This window comes from Chiloscyllium punctatum, chromosome 11 (genome assembly GCF_047496795.1).
Source record: "Chiloscyllium punctatum isolate Juve2018m chromosome 11, sChiPun1.3, whole genome shotgun sequence".
NCBI classification, from domain to species: domain Eukaryota; kingdom Metazoa; phylum Chordata; class Chondrichthyes; order Orectolobiformes; family Hemiscylliidae; genus Chiloscyllium; species Chiloscyllium punctatum.
In genome coordinates, this window is record NC_092749.1 from 38,689,970 (window position 1) to 38,707,573 (window position 17,604).

The following is a 17,604-nucleotide window of genomic DNA, read 5'->3' on the forward strand; positions in this document are numbered from 1 at the left end:
TGTTGACTATCCCAAATCAGTCCTTGCCTTTCCAAATACATGAACATCCTGTCCCTCAGGATTCCCTCCAACAACTTGCCCACCACTGAGGTCAGGCTCACCAGTCAATAGTTCCCTGGCTTGTCTTTACCACCCTTCTTAAACAGTGGCACCATGTGAGCCAACCTCCAGTCTTCTGGCACCTCACCTGTGACTATCAATGATACAAATATCTCAGCAAGTCACCCAGCAATCACTTCTCTAGCTTCCCACAGAGTTCTTGAGTACACCTGATCAGGTCCTGGGGATCGATCCACTTTTACCCGTTTCAAGACATCCAGCACTTACTCCTCTGTAATCTGGACGTTTTGCAAGATGTCACCATCCAGATCACTACAGTCTATATTTTCCACAGTAAATACTGATGCAAAATATTCATTTAGTATATCCACTATTTTCTGCGGCTCCACACAAAGGTCGCCTTGCTGATCTTTGAGGGGCCCTATTCTCTCCCTAGTTGCCCTTTTGTCCTTAATGTATTTGTAAAAACCCTTTGGATTCTCCTTAATTCTATTTGCCAAAGCTATCTCATGTCCCCTTTTAGCCTTCCTGATTTCCCTCTTAAGTATACTCCTACTTCCTTTGTACACTTCTAAGGACTCACTCGATCTATCATGTGTATCCCTTACATATGCTTCCTTCTTTTTCTTAACCAAACACTTAATTTCTTTAGTCATCCAGCAATCCATATATCTACCAGCTTTTCCTTTCACCCTGACAGCAATATACTTTCTCTGGATTCTCGTTATCTCATTTCTGAAGGCTTCCCATTTTCCAGCCGTCCTTTTGCCTGTGAACATCTGCGCCCAATCAGCTTTCGAAAGTTCTTGCCAAATACCATCAAAGTTGGCCTTTCTCCAAGTTAGAACTTCAACTTTTAGGTCTGGTCTATACTTTTATATCATTATTTTAAACCTAATAGAATTATGGTCGTTGGCCCCAAAGTGCTCCCCCACTGACACCTCAGTCACCTGCCCTGCCTTATTTCCCAAGAGTAAGTCAAGTCTTGCACCTTCTCTAGTAGGTACATCCACATACTGAATCAGAAAATTGTCTTGTACACGCTTAAGAAATTCCTCTCCATCTAAACTCTTAACACTATGGCAGTCCCAGTCTATGTTTGGAAAGTTAAAATCCCCCACCACAACCACCTTATTATTCTTACAGATAGCTGAGATCTCCTTACAAGTTTGTTTCTCAATTTCCCTCTGACTATTAAGGGGTCTATAAAACAATCCTAATAAGGTTATCATTCCTTTCTTATTTCTAGTTCTACCCAAATAACTTCCCTGGATGTATTTCCGGGAATATCCTCCCTCAGCATAGCTGTAATGCTATCCCTTATCAAAGCTGCCACTCCCCCTCCTCTTTTGCCTCCCTTTCAATCCTTCCTGTAGCATTTGTATCTTGGAACATTAAGCTGCCAGTCCTGCCCATCCCTGAGCCATGTTTCTGTAATTGCTATGATATCCCAGTTCCATGCTCTTAACCATGATCTGAGTTCATCTGCCTTCCCTATTAGGCCCCCTGCATTGAAATAAATGCAGTTTAATTTATATTTCCTACCTTGTCCCTGGCTGCCCTGACTGTTTGACTCGCTTCTGTTCTCAACTGTACCAGACTCAGATTGATCTCTTTCCTCACTATCACCCTGGGTCCTACCTGCCTCCACCTCCCCCCACCCCCCACCTTACTAGTTTAAATCTTCCCGAGCAGCTCTAGCAAATTTCCCTGCCAGTATATTAGTCCCCTTCCAATTTAGGTGCAATCCGTCCTTCTTTTACAGGTCACTTCTACCCCAAAAGAGATTCCAATGATCCAAAAATGTGAATCCTTCTCCAATACACCAGCTCCTCAGCCATGCATTCATCTACTCTATCCTCCTATTCCTGCCCTCACTAGCACGTAGCACTGGGAGTAATCCAGATATTACTACTCTCGAGGATCTCCTTTTTAAATTTCTGCTTAACTCTCTGTAATCTCCGTTCAGAATCTCAACCTTTTCCCTTCTTATGTCATTGGTTCCAATCTGGACAATGACGTCTTGCTGGCCCCTCTCCCCCGTGAGAACATTCTGCACCCTCTCTGAGACATCCCTGATCCTGGCACCAGGGAAGCAACACGCAATTCTGCTTTTTCACTACTGGCCACAGAAATGTCTGCCTGTATCTTGGACTACATAATCCCCTAACACAATTGTTCTCTTGGAAGCCAATGTACCCCTCGTTGCATTACAGCCAGTCTCAATACCAGAAACCTGGCTGTCCGTGCTACATTCCCCTGAGAATCCACCACCCCTTACATTTTCCAAAACAGCATACCTATTTGAAATGGGCATATTCACAAAAGACTCCTGCACTAGGTGCCTACCTCTCGTACCTTTCCTGGAGTTAACCCATCTATGTATCTGAGACATCCCCCCCACTTCCAATAACTGCCATCCATCACATACTGTTGCTGTTGCAAATTCCTCATTGCTTCGAACTGTCTCTCCAACTAATCCATTCGATCTGATAAAATTCGCATCCAATAGCACTTATGGCAGATATAATCCCCAGTAACCCTTAAACTCTCTTTAAACTCCCACATCTGAAAGAAGTACATATCACTGTATTAAAGGCCATTTTTGCTCCTTCACAATCTACAGACCCAGAAAATAACACCGTCTTATTCCCCTACAAAACACTGTCCCAGGTTAGATTAATAGTTATGGCTTATATTTTAAGTTTAATCAAAAGACATATCTCCAAAAACATATAATCAAGAAAGAACCCACTCTATTCACTACTGCAGCCTTTCTGTTGGACACACTTAAAACAACGATTAACTTATCTGATTTTGTGCCTTGAACTTCGCCCAAACAGGTTCATCCAAGATTCGTTGTGAAATTCACTGCTTGTTAATTTTCCCAGACGCACTCCAATGTTCAGCGATACATGAATTCAAAACAGCAAAGGCAGAAACTGGGCAGGTTCTCTCTCTCCCTCTCTTGCACTGTCCTCACCATGTGTTTCCTTTGTCTGTTTTTCTTCCTTTTAAAACTGCTGTTGTTTTGACTTTTTTTTTCCAAAGTTCCAAAACAATGCAACAGCATATGAAACAGTAATTGCTGCTCCTGGAAGTCGAGGAAATCATCTCCAGCACCTAAAATACCTCAAAAAAGGAGCAGCTGTTACAGCCAGAAATTTTTCCCATCCTCCATCTTGGATTCCCCAGAATCCTCGACACTTACCTCTGAGTCAGAATATTGTGGGGCATTTGAGCATCAAAAAGATCCAGGCTGACACTATAGTGCAGTCCTGAATTGTTGCATTAGCCATCTTTTAGTTGGAATCTTAAAAAGATCCCCTCTCTACCCTCTTAGCTGGATGTAAAGATCCCTTGGAGTTATTTCAAAGTGGGCAGATGGTGTCTATGGTGCCCAGCCCATTGTTTATCCTAAAATTAACATCATAAAGAATATTATCTGTCATTGTTATTTGTGGGCAACTTGTGTACGATTTGCCTGCTGTTTTTCCTACTTCACTACAGCGATGCCACTTCAAAGGTTCTGTGTTAGCAATAACGTGAATTGCAATATCTTAACACTGTGAAAGGAAGGAATAAATGTCAGTTTTTTTTTCTTTTTTTCTTTTTTTTTGTTCTTCCTCAATCTCGAATTTGCTGTCATTCTGTTTCTGAACAGTGGTCACTGTTTTCTTCTCAGTATTCTAAATATGATCGAGCAGAATTGTACAACATAACTTCTCTGTGGGAACCTGAACTATATCATTGTATTTAGTACTTTGAAGTCTGGAAATGGAAAGTAACTTTTGCAGACACCTAGGTGACATAGTACATATCATTTGAATATGAGTGAAAAATACAGAAAATACAGGGATTCATTCACATGAACTGATGACTTCCAAACTGAAGGAGAATATCTGAGCAAAACTCCATAATGGAGGGCTAAACATATTTTCTCACACTATTCCAACTTGCTCAAAAACCATTCACCACACTCCAGTTCTGCCCATTTTTTCTGATGTTAGTTCAGTTTTTTCATGCACCATAGTTAGAAGTACTCATCACTGCTGGGGTATCCCAGGATCCCTGGTGTCAATGCCATATTTAAAAAGCCATTCTGTGTGCACTCAGTCAAGCATTGACAATCCAGAGCTGCCTGCATAATTCATAACATTGGCCCCAGACATGGCAGATGAGGGGAAATTGGTTCCTTGGACGTGGATATGGACCAAAGGTCCCGGTGAACGAGATGGTGCAGAGGAATAATATCCTCTTCCCACATGACTGCCAGAGGGAGGCCACAAGACTAGGTTTTCCATTATAGTGCATGGTTACCAGTCGGGTCAGCAAAATTTTAGCCATTTGGAAGAACACCCAGCAGTCTAGAAAGAGGATTAATGACCTTCTCCACTTTGCCAAGAGATGCCACAATCTTCTTTCTGCTAACTCATACTTATTTTGTCTCTGCTACTGCAGCAAGGCTTTACCTTCACTCACTCTCACCCACCCAATTCCCCCACAATATTAACCCTGCATGCCCCCTGTGATGCCTACTCACTCCTTCAGGACAACTCACCAACTCTCTCCAGCTTACACTAGCACTAACAATTGTGCCAACCAGTTCCATCTCACTCATTCCTTGCCTTTCTCTCATTCTAATAGTAACCAGCCCACAATATGGTAGAATGAGCTAAGATAGGTTGTGGTGTGCCTGACATTCAGCCCATCACTCCCTATAAGGAGACAATCCTGACCTTAATTGCCCTGAATGGCCGAATGTCTGTGCTCAAGCAACTGGGCAGATAGAAGAGACTGCCTTTAATTTACTGTGCCAAGTCTCCTGACCTGAATGGCATCTCCTTTGAATTGACTGAGGACTACTCCCTTTAGAGTCTGTGACACAGCCACTTGAAGTACATGCGGTATGTTTACTATGGATGCTGTGGACACGTAGTGCACGTATGAGATTGACATAAAATAGTGTTGTACACCAGCCCCTTGGCTGATCACTGATAACAATCATGGCTTCCTGGTTTTGTGTCTGCTCTAAAAGGCAAGGGAAGACTGTGCACTTGTTAGCTCTAGCTGAGAGGGCAAACAGTTAAAAAAGAAAGTAAGAAAAGCAGCACTGTAAGCATAACTTCATTCATTCACAGGATGTGAGCATCGCTGGCTCAGCCTGTATTTATTGCCCAGAGGGCAGCTAAGAGGCAATCACATTGCTGTCAGTCTGGAGTCACATGTAGGCCAGACCTCTAAAGGACAGCAGTTTCCTTTCTTAAAAGACATTAGTGAACCAAATGGGTTTCTCCCAACAATTGACAGCAGTTTCATTGTCATCATTCAATTCTTGATTGCAGATTTCTATCAAATTCAAATTCATCTGCTGTGGCAGGATTTCAAACCAGGTCCCAGAGCACTTGGCCACTGGATTTATAGCCTAGTGATAAAACCACTGGGCCATCACCTCCCCCAATGAGTGAATGTAAGCAAGCAAGCAGTCCTGAGATGCTCCCCAGTGCAGTCTTGAATGGGGAGTGTGCGGTTGCTGCCTGGAACATGCCCTGAGATGTCCAGAAGGTCCAGAGGAGGAAGGAGCAAGTGGCAGTCACCATGCCCTTGCCCTGGTTTGCATTTCAAGAATTCTCGATGTCTTGTTCCTTTCTGGCAGGTGGCAGAATACAGGAGTGAAAGTTAATAATGCGAGACTAGTAATAATGATGGTGATAATGAATGATGGTCTCCATTAATAGGCCTCTTGCTGATCACTAGTTAGAATCTCAATATCTCGATCCTCGTTGGTAAATGAGATTTGTTGCTACTGATATTGAGAAAAGCCTTGTTTGCCTCTCATGCGATTCTCCCAAGTTTCACATCATAGCCCACATCATTCAGGGCCTGGGAAGATATTGTGGTTGCTTCACTGACACTGGATCAACATTCTGCCATTGTCTTCCATACAGAACAGCAGACACTGAATGAATTGTAATGATTCAAGAAGCCAGCTCACTACCAGCTACTTTGACAGTAATTAAGGATGGGCAATACATACTGATCTTGCCAACTATAGTCATCTGCCAAGAATGAATTAAAAATGAAAAGCCCCTGCCCCTTTCATTGCTGTATTTAAATGCACAACTCAACAAGTTAATAAGCCTGTCTTGTTTTCATCACTGAGTTCTAGTCTCTGTGTCTGAGAAATGATTGGGTCCTTGGCTTGCTTCAGCTTGTAACAGAGATATATGTCTACACTGAGATCTGAAGATCCAAGGGATACAAAGCTTTCCCAATCTTTCAATGTATTTAGGCAATGAATATCTGAATGTTATTCAAATCACACTAATAAGACATGTATTTAAGTGAAGAAATAAACTTTTGCTCAACATGCAGGAAGTAATTGTAACCTTGCGGTTAATGCTTTTAAAGACCTAACTTCATCTTGGTGCAGTTAATTCCTTTAATGTTCTACTGTACATCTAAACTCCATGAAACATTTTCTGGGAATTTCCTAATTCATGACACGAGTTTTCATTTCACTATTCATTTTGTGCAATCCCATAATTGAACTAAATCCTTCATATTATTGTGAAGTGGGTAGCTCATCCGAAAGTAGCAGTATAACTTCAGCCTTATCTTTGTGCTACTAGCCATTACTGGATTTTAAATTTAGATTAATATTATTAAAGCTCCCATGGTTTGTGAAGGGATGTCATAGCTCCCGTTTAGGAGAATATTTTTCCTGAAGCTTCAATATTATGCCAGATCATTCAACAATTGCAATACAGATCCTCATTCAAATATAAAACATAGGACATTCCAGTGCAGTAGAGACCCTTCGGCCCTCAATGTTGCGCCAATCTGTGAAACCAATCAGAACATCATCTAATCTACACTACTCCATTCTCATCCTTATGTTTATCCAATGGCCATTTCAATGCCCTTAAAGTTGGCGAGTCTACTCCTGTTGCAGGCAATGAGTTCCACTCCCCCTACTAATCTCTGAGTAAAGAAACTACCTCTGACATCTGTCCTATATCTATTACCCCTCAATTTAAAGCTATGACCCCTTGTGCTAGCCATCGCCATCTGAGAAAAAAGGCTCTCACTGTCCAACCTGTCTAACCCTCTGATTATTTTATATGCTTCAATTAAGTCACCTCTCAACGAAAGTCCCTCAGCCTTTCCTCATAAGGCCTTCCCTACATACCAGGCAACATCCTAGTAAATCTCTTTTGAACCCTTTTCAAAACTTCTACATCCTTCCTAAAACGCAGTGACCAGAATTGTACACAATACTCCAAATGTGGCTCACCAGAGTTTTGTACAGCTGCAGCTTGATCTCATGGTTCCAAAACTCAATCCCTCTACCAATAAACGCTAACACACCGTATGCCTTCTTAACAACCCTATCAACCTGCCGGGCAACTTTCAGGGATCTATGTATCTGGACACCGAGATCTCTCTGCTCATCTACACCACCAAGAATCTTACCATTAGCCCAGTACTCTGCATTCCTGTTACTCCTTCCAAAGTGAATCACCTCACATTTTTCAGCATTAAATTCCATTTTCTTTCTTTCAGCCCAGCTCTGCAGCTTATTTACATCTTTCTGTATCCTACAACATCCTTCGTCACTATCTACAACTCTACTGACCTTAGTGTCATCTGCAAATTTACTATCCCATGCTGCTGTGCTCTCATCCAGATCATTTATAAAAATGATAAACAACAGTGGGCCCAAAACAGATCCTTGCAGTACCCCACTAGTAACTGAATTCCAGGATGAATATTTCCCATCAACCACCACCCTCTGTCTTCTTTCAGCTAGCCACTAAATCACCCTCAATTCCATGCCTTTGTATTTTGTTCAATAGTCTACCATAGAGAACGTTATCAAATGCCTTACTGAAATATTTATCCACCACATCAACCGCTTTACCCTCATCCACCTGTTTGGTCACCTTCTCAAAGAACTCAATAAGGTTTGTGAGGCACAATCTATTCTTCACAAAACCATGTTGACTATCCCTAATCAACTTATTCCTTTCTAGATGATTATATATCCTATCTCTTATAACCCTTTCCAACACTTTGCCCATAACTGAAGTAAGGCTCACAGGTCTATAATTTCCAGGGTTGTCTCTACTCCCCTCCTTGAACAAGAGAACAACGTTTGCTATCCTCTAGTCTCTGGCACTATTACTGTAGACAATGACAATATAAAAATCAAAGCCAAAGGCTCGGCAATCTCCTCCCTGACGTCCCAGGGAATCCTAGAATATATCTCAACTGGCCCAGGGACTTATCTATTTTTACACTTTCCAACATTGCTAATACCTCCTCCTTATGCACTTCAATCCCATCTAGTCTAGTAGCCTGTATCTCAGTCTTCTCTTCGACCACATTGTCCTTTTCTAGTATGAAACGTATTCATTTAGCACTTCCCCTATCTCATCTGCTTCCACACAACTTCCCACTATTATGTTTGATTGGCCCTAGCCTTACTCTAATTATTCTTTTATTCCTGATATACCTACAGAAAGCCTGAGTGTTTTCCTTGATCCTATCTGCCAACAACTTCTCATGTCCCCTCCTGGCTCTTCTTAATTCTCTCTTTAGGCATTTCCTGGCTAACTTGTAACTCAAGTGCCCTAACTGAGTCATCACATCTCAACCTAACATAAGCCTTCTTTTTCCTCTTGACAAGAGATTCAACTTCCTTAGTAAACCATGGTCCACACGCTCGACAACTTCCTCCCTGCCTGACTGGTACATACTTATTAAGGAGTGTAGTGTCTATATATATACTCTTTCAGGGAGACTCAGTACACCTTTACCTGTTATATTTAATGCTCTTTGCTCTAATGCACTATAGTAGCTGACTGTGGAGTATCTTAGGGAACAGGTCGAACTCAAAGCACACCAATCCTCCCTATCTTCCATACAGCACTGAGTCAAGTATCCTGTACAGCCAACATGTAAACCTTCTAAAGCACTCCCACCAGTCATACCTCCATGATATCTATTAGCAGCTCTACATCATAAACATTGAAGTCCTGGAGACAGCTGGCAGCACCAGAATTGAGGCTAACCTCCTACAAAGCCAACTTACGTGGGTCATGTTGCCTGGATGGATGATAATCACTGGCACAAGATCATGTTGTACAGAAATTTGAAGGAATATAAGGTCCAACATGCAAACATTTCAAATACTTCCTGAAGAGGTCACAATCTATATATCACATTGACTTTCGCTAGTGGGTGGTGTGGGTCAAAGATTGTGATACCTAGAGATGCTCCATTCGGAATACCTCAGACGCCTTTGGAACTGAGTGAAGAATCAGTGGGAGAGAGAAGGATAGATTCAATTGTCCCCAACAGTGACTACACATTTACTGTGTGGGAGATTCTGCTGGTCACAGATCAGCCTAAGTAGCCACTCAGTGGAACTGTACCCAACAAATACAGTCTTTGTTCACAAAAGAATTGCCAAGTTAGAGTGGACCTTTGTAAACAGGTCTCAGGCTGCAAGTGCTTTGAACCTGAGTAGAAAACAATTCCAACATAAAGTACTTTCTCAAAATATTTCAAATATATCTCGGAGCAACGTTTTGGTAAGCCTCTCTCTGGTGTAGGAAATATTAGGAGTAAGTAAAATGAACCAGCTGGCATTTTGCTGAAGTGAATATTGCCATATGAAGGTGGATGGTAAATCGTCAAGTCCTACAATCTGAGCCTATCTCCTTCAACATGTTTAGTTTGAAGCTTGCCGGACATTTTTGTTTATCAATACTATCATCACCACTTTTTTTATGGTGCTGGGAGTAGGGAACTTTAATTACAAGGATGGAGAAGTTGGATTGATCTCCTCAGACAAGAGAAGGTTCAGAGGAGGTTTAACAGCAACGCTCAAAATCATGAGTGGATAGAAATTATACTCACTGGCAGGAAGGATCAAGAATCAGAGGACACCGGTTTAAGGTGAATGACAATAGGTCAAACATGACCTGAGGACAATCATTTTTTTATTTAGCAATCGGTTAGAATCTGGAATGCACATCGGTAACAGTGGTGGGGACAGATCCAGTTTGGCAATTGGATAAGCCCCTGAGGAGAAGGAAACAATGTAGGGGCGTTGAGAAAGAGCAGGTGCAGGAAGAAAGTCGGGCTGATGGAGTAGGTCTGATAGAGGGCTAGCATGGATCCACGGGCCGAATGTCTCCCTACTGTGCGGAACCACATTTCCAATGATAGAGTACTCAAGTGCTTATTTTGTGCTGGTAACATTTTTAAGTATCCCCGACGGGAAATGTCTGGGGAGTTGTCTTCACCAGTGTCTTTTAAAAAAGACGTTATCAAACAGAGTGAGATCCTCACTCGTTGAGGGCTTGGATTGCCAGCGGCTACTGGTATCTACACGAAGACCATGTTGTTTGGAATGTTTTTATTCCCTTATCTGGTTTACATGAAGCCAGGCAATTTCGTCACTCGTATTGCTTCGCAAAGAGGTCTTATCAGATAAGAACTTTTCTGGGGGGAAAAAAATGTTGTTATGTAACTAGGACTGGTGCTCCCTGTCCTGTGCGCTCCCATTGGCAGCGACCAAAGGTTCAAGCAGAGACAGGGAAAAAAACACCAACTGACCCTGCTCGATGGGCGGGACGGGGCCCGGCCACAACCTATCGCATGTCGAAGATCCATTTACGATCTGTCATCTGGCCCAAGAAGGACTAGAGAGAGAGTCCCCGCCCTCAGGCGAAGCTTGAACCTCCCGCCCCAGTGCGAGGAATTAAGAGCGAAACTTTTTCTGCTGCTGCCCTCTTTATAATTGGTCTTTGCCTGTAAGTGGCTGTACAATCCTCAGCAGTGTTCTGAGACTGTATGGTCGCCTCTCGTTTCCGGGTTGTTTCATGATCTGAACTATTTGATCCAACTAAGCATCTAAAAAAGAAACCCACATGAAGAGATAAGAGGGAGAGAGACTGACAGAGCAACGAGAGAGAGAGAAAACACAGAACTTGGTATGCACGGCAGAGGAAGTGCAAACAAATCAAGGAGAAAAGAAAAACAAATTATGATTCTTTCCATCCATATTGCATTGTAAATTACAACATCGATTGTCAACAGCACTTCTCGGGCTGTTCTTTGCTTCTGTAAACTTAATCGTCCAAACCATGACAACAGAGAAGGAGAAGAAAAGGTAAGCAATGAGATTGCATTTGTTCTGGTGAAGTTGGCAATAATTTATTTCTGATAAGGTGCGGGCTGATTTTGTTTATATTATTATTACGTGCTTACATTTAAAGTGGGACTAAACTCCGACATCACCAGGTGCACTGACAGGAGACGGGAATAGACTAAATAATAAATAACAACCATTCTGTTTCGAATTGTTTCTGATTGGGGCTGCGGTTTGAAGTTGATGACAGCGGCCTGTCTGTCGCTGGCTGTCAGCTGCTACCTGTCTGCAGACAGACCTGGCTCTGAGGGCCAGCAATGTTGGCAAATATGTCCCTCAAAGTCTTCCCCAAGGGCAAACTCCAGAAGGGACAAATTGGCTCAAACCTCAGCGACTGGGTCAGCGCTGTTTAAACAGTGACCTATTGATTGATCCATGTTCTCCTTCACATGTTTATATTGCCACTGCTGCTCAGTGCCTCATCAACAAGCTGGCGAGGCCTGGCCGACGGATTAGAGGTGGCAACTGTGTTGTCGGGCATGTCCTCTCCCCCAGGGAAGATTCAAACCAAATAGCATCTTTCTTGAAGTCTAAAGCGCTTGCTCCCCACTGCCATGGGGCATCTGCGGCTGCACTAAAAGCCGACCTTTTCCCTCCTCCCTCTCTTTTGAGAGAGCCTTTGCATTTCGAGAGAACAGCGGAATTATACCGCATGGCTTGTATGATATAACGGTGTGTTAATACCTACAAGAAGAATATTGCCCTCAGGCCTTAGCCCGCGTGCAAACGGCTGTTGCATTCATCTCCAAGTGACAAGGGCTCAACTGGGATTGAGTGGGAGAACGGCCCCTGAAGGACAGCAGCATCAGCTGACCCTTCTGTATTCTGTACAGCCGACATCCAGTGAAGGTTCAACATTGGATAAAAACAGAAACACAGACCTTCAAAACTAAAGATGTTAAGATTGCATTTCCCCGCCCATTCAGCCGTGTCTTGGATATTGGGAGCTAGTTGCTGGTCGCCCCCAGGAATGACATTGGGACAATTGGTTGGAGTGTGTGCCTCTAGGTAGTTCTGCTGAGCGAAGTGGCGTCCCGGAGGTAGAAAGGGCTCACATTGTCAGGGTGTGGCAAACTACTGAGTGTGGCAAAATATTTGGTGATTACAACAGCTACTTTACCACCAGGGTCTGGGCGAAGTGCGGGGGGCTGTCCTGAGTCTGGGTGAGAATCAGAAACAGTTTGAAGTTAAAGGTAAGCAGGAAGTCAGATAGGAAGGAGTTTACCTCTCCCAGAATTACTATTTGGTTGTGAGGGTGGGATCAGAAATGAGACTCTGTATTCAGGATTGCTATTTTGCTTTAAGATTGGCCTTAGCCCACAGCATGTAAACTCTGTTTTGTTAGGAAGGCAAATGCAATGTGAGCGATTTATTTGGAGAGGGCGAGAATACAAGAGCAGAGGTTGTATGAGGTTCTGGTCAGACAGCAGTTAGAATATTGTCAGCAAATTTGGGCCCCAAATCTAAGGAAGGATCTGCTGGTATTGGAGGGGGTCCAGAGGAGGGTTACAAGAATGATCCTGGGGGTGAAGAGCTTGCCAGATGACAAGCGGTTGATGAGTTTGAGTCTTTACTCGTGGAGTTCATAAGGCTAGGTATTGGTGGATTAAAAAAACTTGCAGAATATTGAGAAAGGATAGAATGGACGTGGAGGAGATGTTTCCTGCAGTAGAAGAGACTAGAACTTGGGGGGTAGCCTCAAGGGACAGGCCTAAAGAGAAGACATTTTCGAACTGAGATGAGGAGGAATTTCTTCTGCCCGAGGGTGGTGAATCTGTGGGACTTATTGTAGCAAAAGGGCGTAGTCATTGAGTGTCCTTAAGACAGAGCTAGATAGGCTCTTGATTAGTAAGGGGACCAAGGAAAATTGAGAAAACATTATCAGCCATGATCCAATGGCGGAGCAGACTCGATGGGTCGAATGGCCTAATTCTGCTCCTATACCTTATGCTCTTATAACCTTACAATGTTGTTGACTCTACCTCACTCCGAAGCATACGACAACGGCTTGAAGATAACAGCTCAAAAGGGAAATTGGAACAATCATAATGACAGGTTACCTCACAACTTGGTGCATTTGCAGGAGTTACGCCAGTTCCCCAGTACTCTAGGTTCTCAGGAGGGGCTCTGATGCTAGGGAACGGTGGCACGGAGGTTTGAGTTGTGCCAGTCTATTCTAAATAGATGTTAACCAACAGGAGCACGACCCTGTTAAAGTATTTCTGAAAATGCTGGTGTGTTGTTGGTGCTTACGAATTACATTTACAAGGCAACTTGTGTTTAGCAGTAGGCCTTTATTTATTTGACAGCTACTACTAGATGTTGCGTGTGAATTGAAAGGCTGGAAAGACTGACTTGTCTCCTGTACCCATTCCTGAAGAAATCCGTATATTCTTAGAGACGGGAGGACAGTCCCGATTCCAACGTTAATTGTAAACGTCTGAATAAAACTGATTTGGAGTCGCTGTGGCGGACTTTGTTTTAAATTCAGAGCCAGGACCAGTTTCACAGAGAGAGAAAACAAAACTTTCTCACACTGAGGAGAGGCTGTGACTATATTAGCAAGCTGTCCTTTTCTATTCGATAACGGCTAATGCTTTCAGTGGCCTGGGCAGCAGGTGGTTAATGTTTTATTCTGTTTATGGCAAGAGGGCCAAACTCCGCAGCTACCTTTAAAGACGACGTGTTCAGTGCAAGTTACAACACGCTATAACGCCGACATGAGTGATGGGACAATTGGAAGTGAATGTGTGGGGGCCGCTTAGCTCTGATAGCTCCGAGGGTGACTCAGAATGAGAAGCACGGAGCGGGTTCACTCTCTGAATCGGCGCTTGTCGAAGGTGCCCCCCACCCCCCAAACCCATATCCAAGCCATTCACTCTCTCTCATTGATAACCAAAACTGGCGAACGTGTCTCAGTGGCAGCGGGAGATTTCAACCCAATTCGTGTTTACTTTCTCCTAACTTCAAAAGAACTACAGAAATACCGCCCTCCTGCTTTCTTACATATATATGTATGAATCCAGAACAAAGTTAATAAGCAGCAAGCACTCCCTTCTGACAATGAATTAAAAACAGCTGATTTTAAAAATCGTTCTGAGTGATGGATTGATGCAGTCTGTGGGTTGTTTGCTTTGGAACACCTTCATCAGATCGCCCTTTGTTGAAATATGATTCATTCCTGCACATTTGACAACAGCCAAAATTGGTTGAAACCCCAATACGTTTCCACTCTTGAAACTAGAACAGACGCTACCGTTCAGTTCTGACCTCCCGTCCCCCCACTCCCACTGACCCGATGGGGTTCCGTGGAATGGGGTGGGGGGTTGTTTTTTTTTGCCTGCTCCATGTAAAGGTTCCAGTTGGAGCATCTACATTTTACTGAGCAGCTTTAATGTTTACCACATACGTAAACTGTCAATTTCTTTAAAAAGAACGATTGTCGTCACATGAACCTAGGTACAGTGAAAAGTTTTGTTTTGAGTGTAGTACAGGCAGATCATACCATACAAAGTGCATGGAGTAGAACAGTGTCACTGCTGCAGAGAAGGTGCATGCAAATATGAGCATGTTTGCAATTAGTAACTTATGCATGAAACCAGGGCCATCTGTTCAGCACTGGTAACTACTGGAATCAGGTCCACAGACAAGAGAGGTTACACTCCCGACCCGTTTCGTTCCAGCTTGAAGGAGATTTTTCCGATCAGCTTGATCGATTCTTTCTCAATATCCTTGTTCAAATAACAGGCGAATGCGGAGCTTTGAACCCTCACGTTGTTCTTAAATATTGAAACATGTTTGCTGGTGATTGAGATATCCAGTAACTACTCACAGTTTGGCAAGTCTGTGAGAGAAAGCACAAGCACTCTCAGTCCCGGAAAGCTGCAGGGTCACACAGAATCTCACTGGATCAAATGCCTGTACGTATCCATTAAACGTGCGTTCAGAGAAAAAAAAACCTCTATTATGGAAAACTAAAATAAAAACAAATTACACCGGGAAAGGAAAGGTAGCCTGGAGATATTTCCATCTGGTCATTCTTGTACATATATTTGCATAACAAAGGTTGCACAAACTAAATAAAGGTCGCACTGCATATTTACATATTGAATATATCCATTTTTTGCTTAAGAATACATCGTTATATTCGAACTGAGCAACGTTTCAGATTAATTTAGAAATCACACAACACCAGGTTATAGTCCAACAGGTTTAATTGGATGCACACTAGCTTTCGGAGCGCTCCGAAAGCGAGTGCTTCCAATTAAACCTGTTGGACTATAACCTGGTGTTGTGTGATTTTTAACTTTGTACACCCCAGCCCAACAGTGGCATCTCCAAATCGTTTCAGATTAATATCCGCGTTGCTAAAGCTGTATTCTGGAATTTGAATTAAAAACATATTGTAGTTATTTTGAAAAGGAAATGGTTTTCTGGGATATGGGTAGCCCAGCCCAGGCTTATTTTACTGTATATCCACAGTTTTCCCATACAGCGGAATGGCCTTTCAGAGCGACTGCGTTGCGTGGCCACTTCCCCTGTTTCAAGGAACTTCAACAAATAGCTGGGACATTTCCTCATTTAAAAGTTGAAAGCCATACGTACGTGACAACACCTGTACACGTCGCCTAAATACGTTTGGTTACATGGGCTACAAGCTGAAGTTACACGTTGCATCGCGTCATTTCGGGGGATGACAGTGCAAATGCACTGGACCTGAAATCTCAGCTGAGAACTGTGCTCACAACGAGCGAGTGACACAGGGGACTCGTGGTGCGACTCGAGCTTCGGTCTGAGCTGGCCTCTGAGTCAAGTTCCATGTGAGGCCATGTAAAGTTACTGTTAAATATTCAAATTTCCCGTGCAGACATTCTATTTGAGTGCTAAGCAATGATCCGCACGCACAAACAAGGTATTAAGTTAGGGAGTGTACCATCTGGAGGTGGGTGTGTGAGGGTGAGAACGAGGGCAAGCAGGAGTGAGTGGCTGCAGCGGGAGCGATGTGGTTGTGCAGCAGTCTCAGAAAGCCTGAGCCGGTGACAAGTGATCCATGGAAAAGCAATCTCTTGCTTTCTTATGTTCAGTAGGTGCTAGAACCCTGGCTATTACTGGAACACATGGACTTGTAACAAATAGGTAGATCTTTCAGAGGAGAAATGGTCAGCACACTGCTACCAAGTCTCAATGTGTTGGTCCCACAGCAGAATGATACTCTGAGATTAATGACCTCAACAATAATTCTTATGTTTAGTAAAACATCACAATTATTTTCAAACTTGTTTATTTAGGGAAAAAAAGTCAGAAACAAACAGTTCAAACAAAAGCAAAAGTGTAAATGTAAATATTATATTTAAGATAAAAGTAAAATCCTGTGAATGCTGGAGATCTGAAATACAAACAGAAAGTGCTGTGGAAACACAGCATGATTAGCAGCATCTGTCAGGAGAGAAACAGTGTTAATCTTTCAGGTCCGATATGACTCTTCTCCAGAACTATTATGGTAGCCAACTGAGATGACTGCTTTCCAGCTTAACAAGTGGTTGGTGCTGTTAGATTCTGCCCAACCAATTTTCCTCTTGAATCAAATAGTGACATTGTAATGTTCAGCAGCAATTACACATCTCAACACTCATTTGAAAGGGTTTTCTTCATTCATTTGAAATGAAAAGGCTGCTTATAGTTTGTTATGTTGATGAATTAACTTGAAACTTGACGTGCTTTCAGACCATTCATTTAGTTAAATGACCTAAAGCATTTTACATGAAAAAAGGCACTGAACAAAGGCTAGGGAAGAACTAGGGGAAGTGACCAACGCCAAAGTTGAAGAAGTAAATCTTTACCAGGCACTTCGAAAAGCAGAAAGAAATAACTAGGCTTATGGAGATAATGGAGTGACATCATAGAACTTTAGTGAAGACCTAATTTGAGGTGTTATAAAGAAGTTCAGGGTGTGAAGAGAAATGGGCAGATAGAATCTCACAGAGTCACAGAGTGAGGAAAAGATGTGATCACAAAGGGTATTGCAGACCAGGATCAAGTCGGAGGCTGAACAGAAATAATGCAAGTGAGGGGCAAGTTATCGGCATCAGAACTATGGTTACATTTTGTATGGTGGAGTTTTCTGTAAAAGCTATGCAGGATGTTGGTACCTTCTAGTGGGTTTTCTCATGAACTGATAAACTCAGGTTTGTGCACATTTACAGTGTTTCTAGAAAAATTGATATGAAGACATTTCACAGGAGATGATCCAGGTGACTGAACTGGCCAGGCTGGATCAAATCTAATAACAAGGGAGTTATTTGATCCCAGCATTGCTGCTG

At 42.8% G+C, this 17,604-nt stretch overlaps 1 protein-coding gene across 1 annotated transcript in view; it reads left to right on the forward strand.

Annotated features, from left to right (window-relative positions):
* Positions 1 to 10,825: 10,825 nt before the first annotated feature.
* The window catches only part of epas1b (endothelial PAS domain protein 1b), a 142,029-nt gene continuing 135,250 nt past the window's right edge, over positions 10,826 to 17,604 (forward strand). The window contains exon 1 of the mRNA XM_072580651.1: positions 10,826 to 11,245. Coding sequence (XP_072436752.1) covers positions 11,220 to 11,245 — 26 coding nt within the window. The 5' untranslated portion in view covers positions 10,826 to 11,219. The remainder of the gene's footprint in view (positions 11,246 to 17,604) is intronic.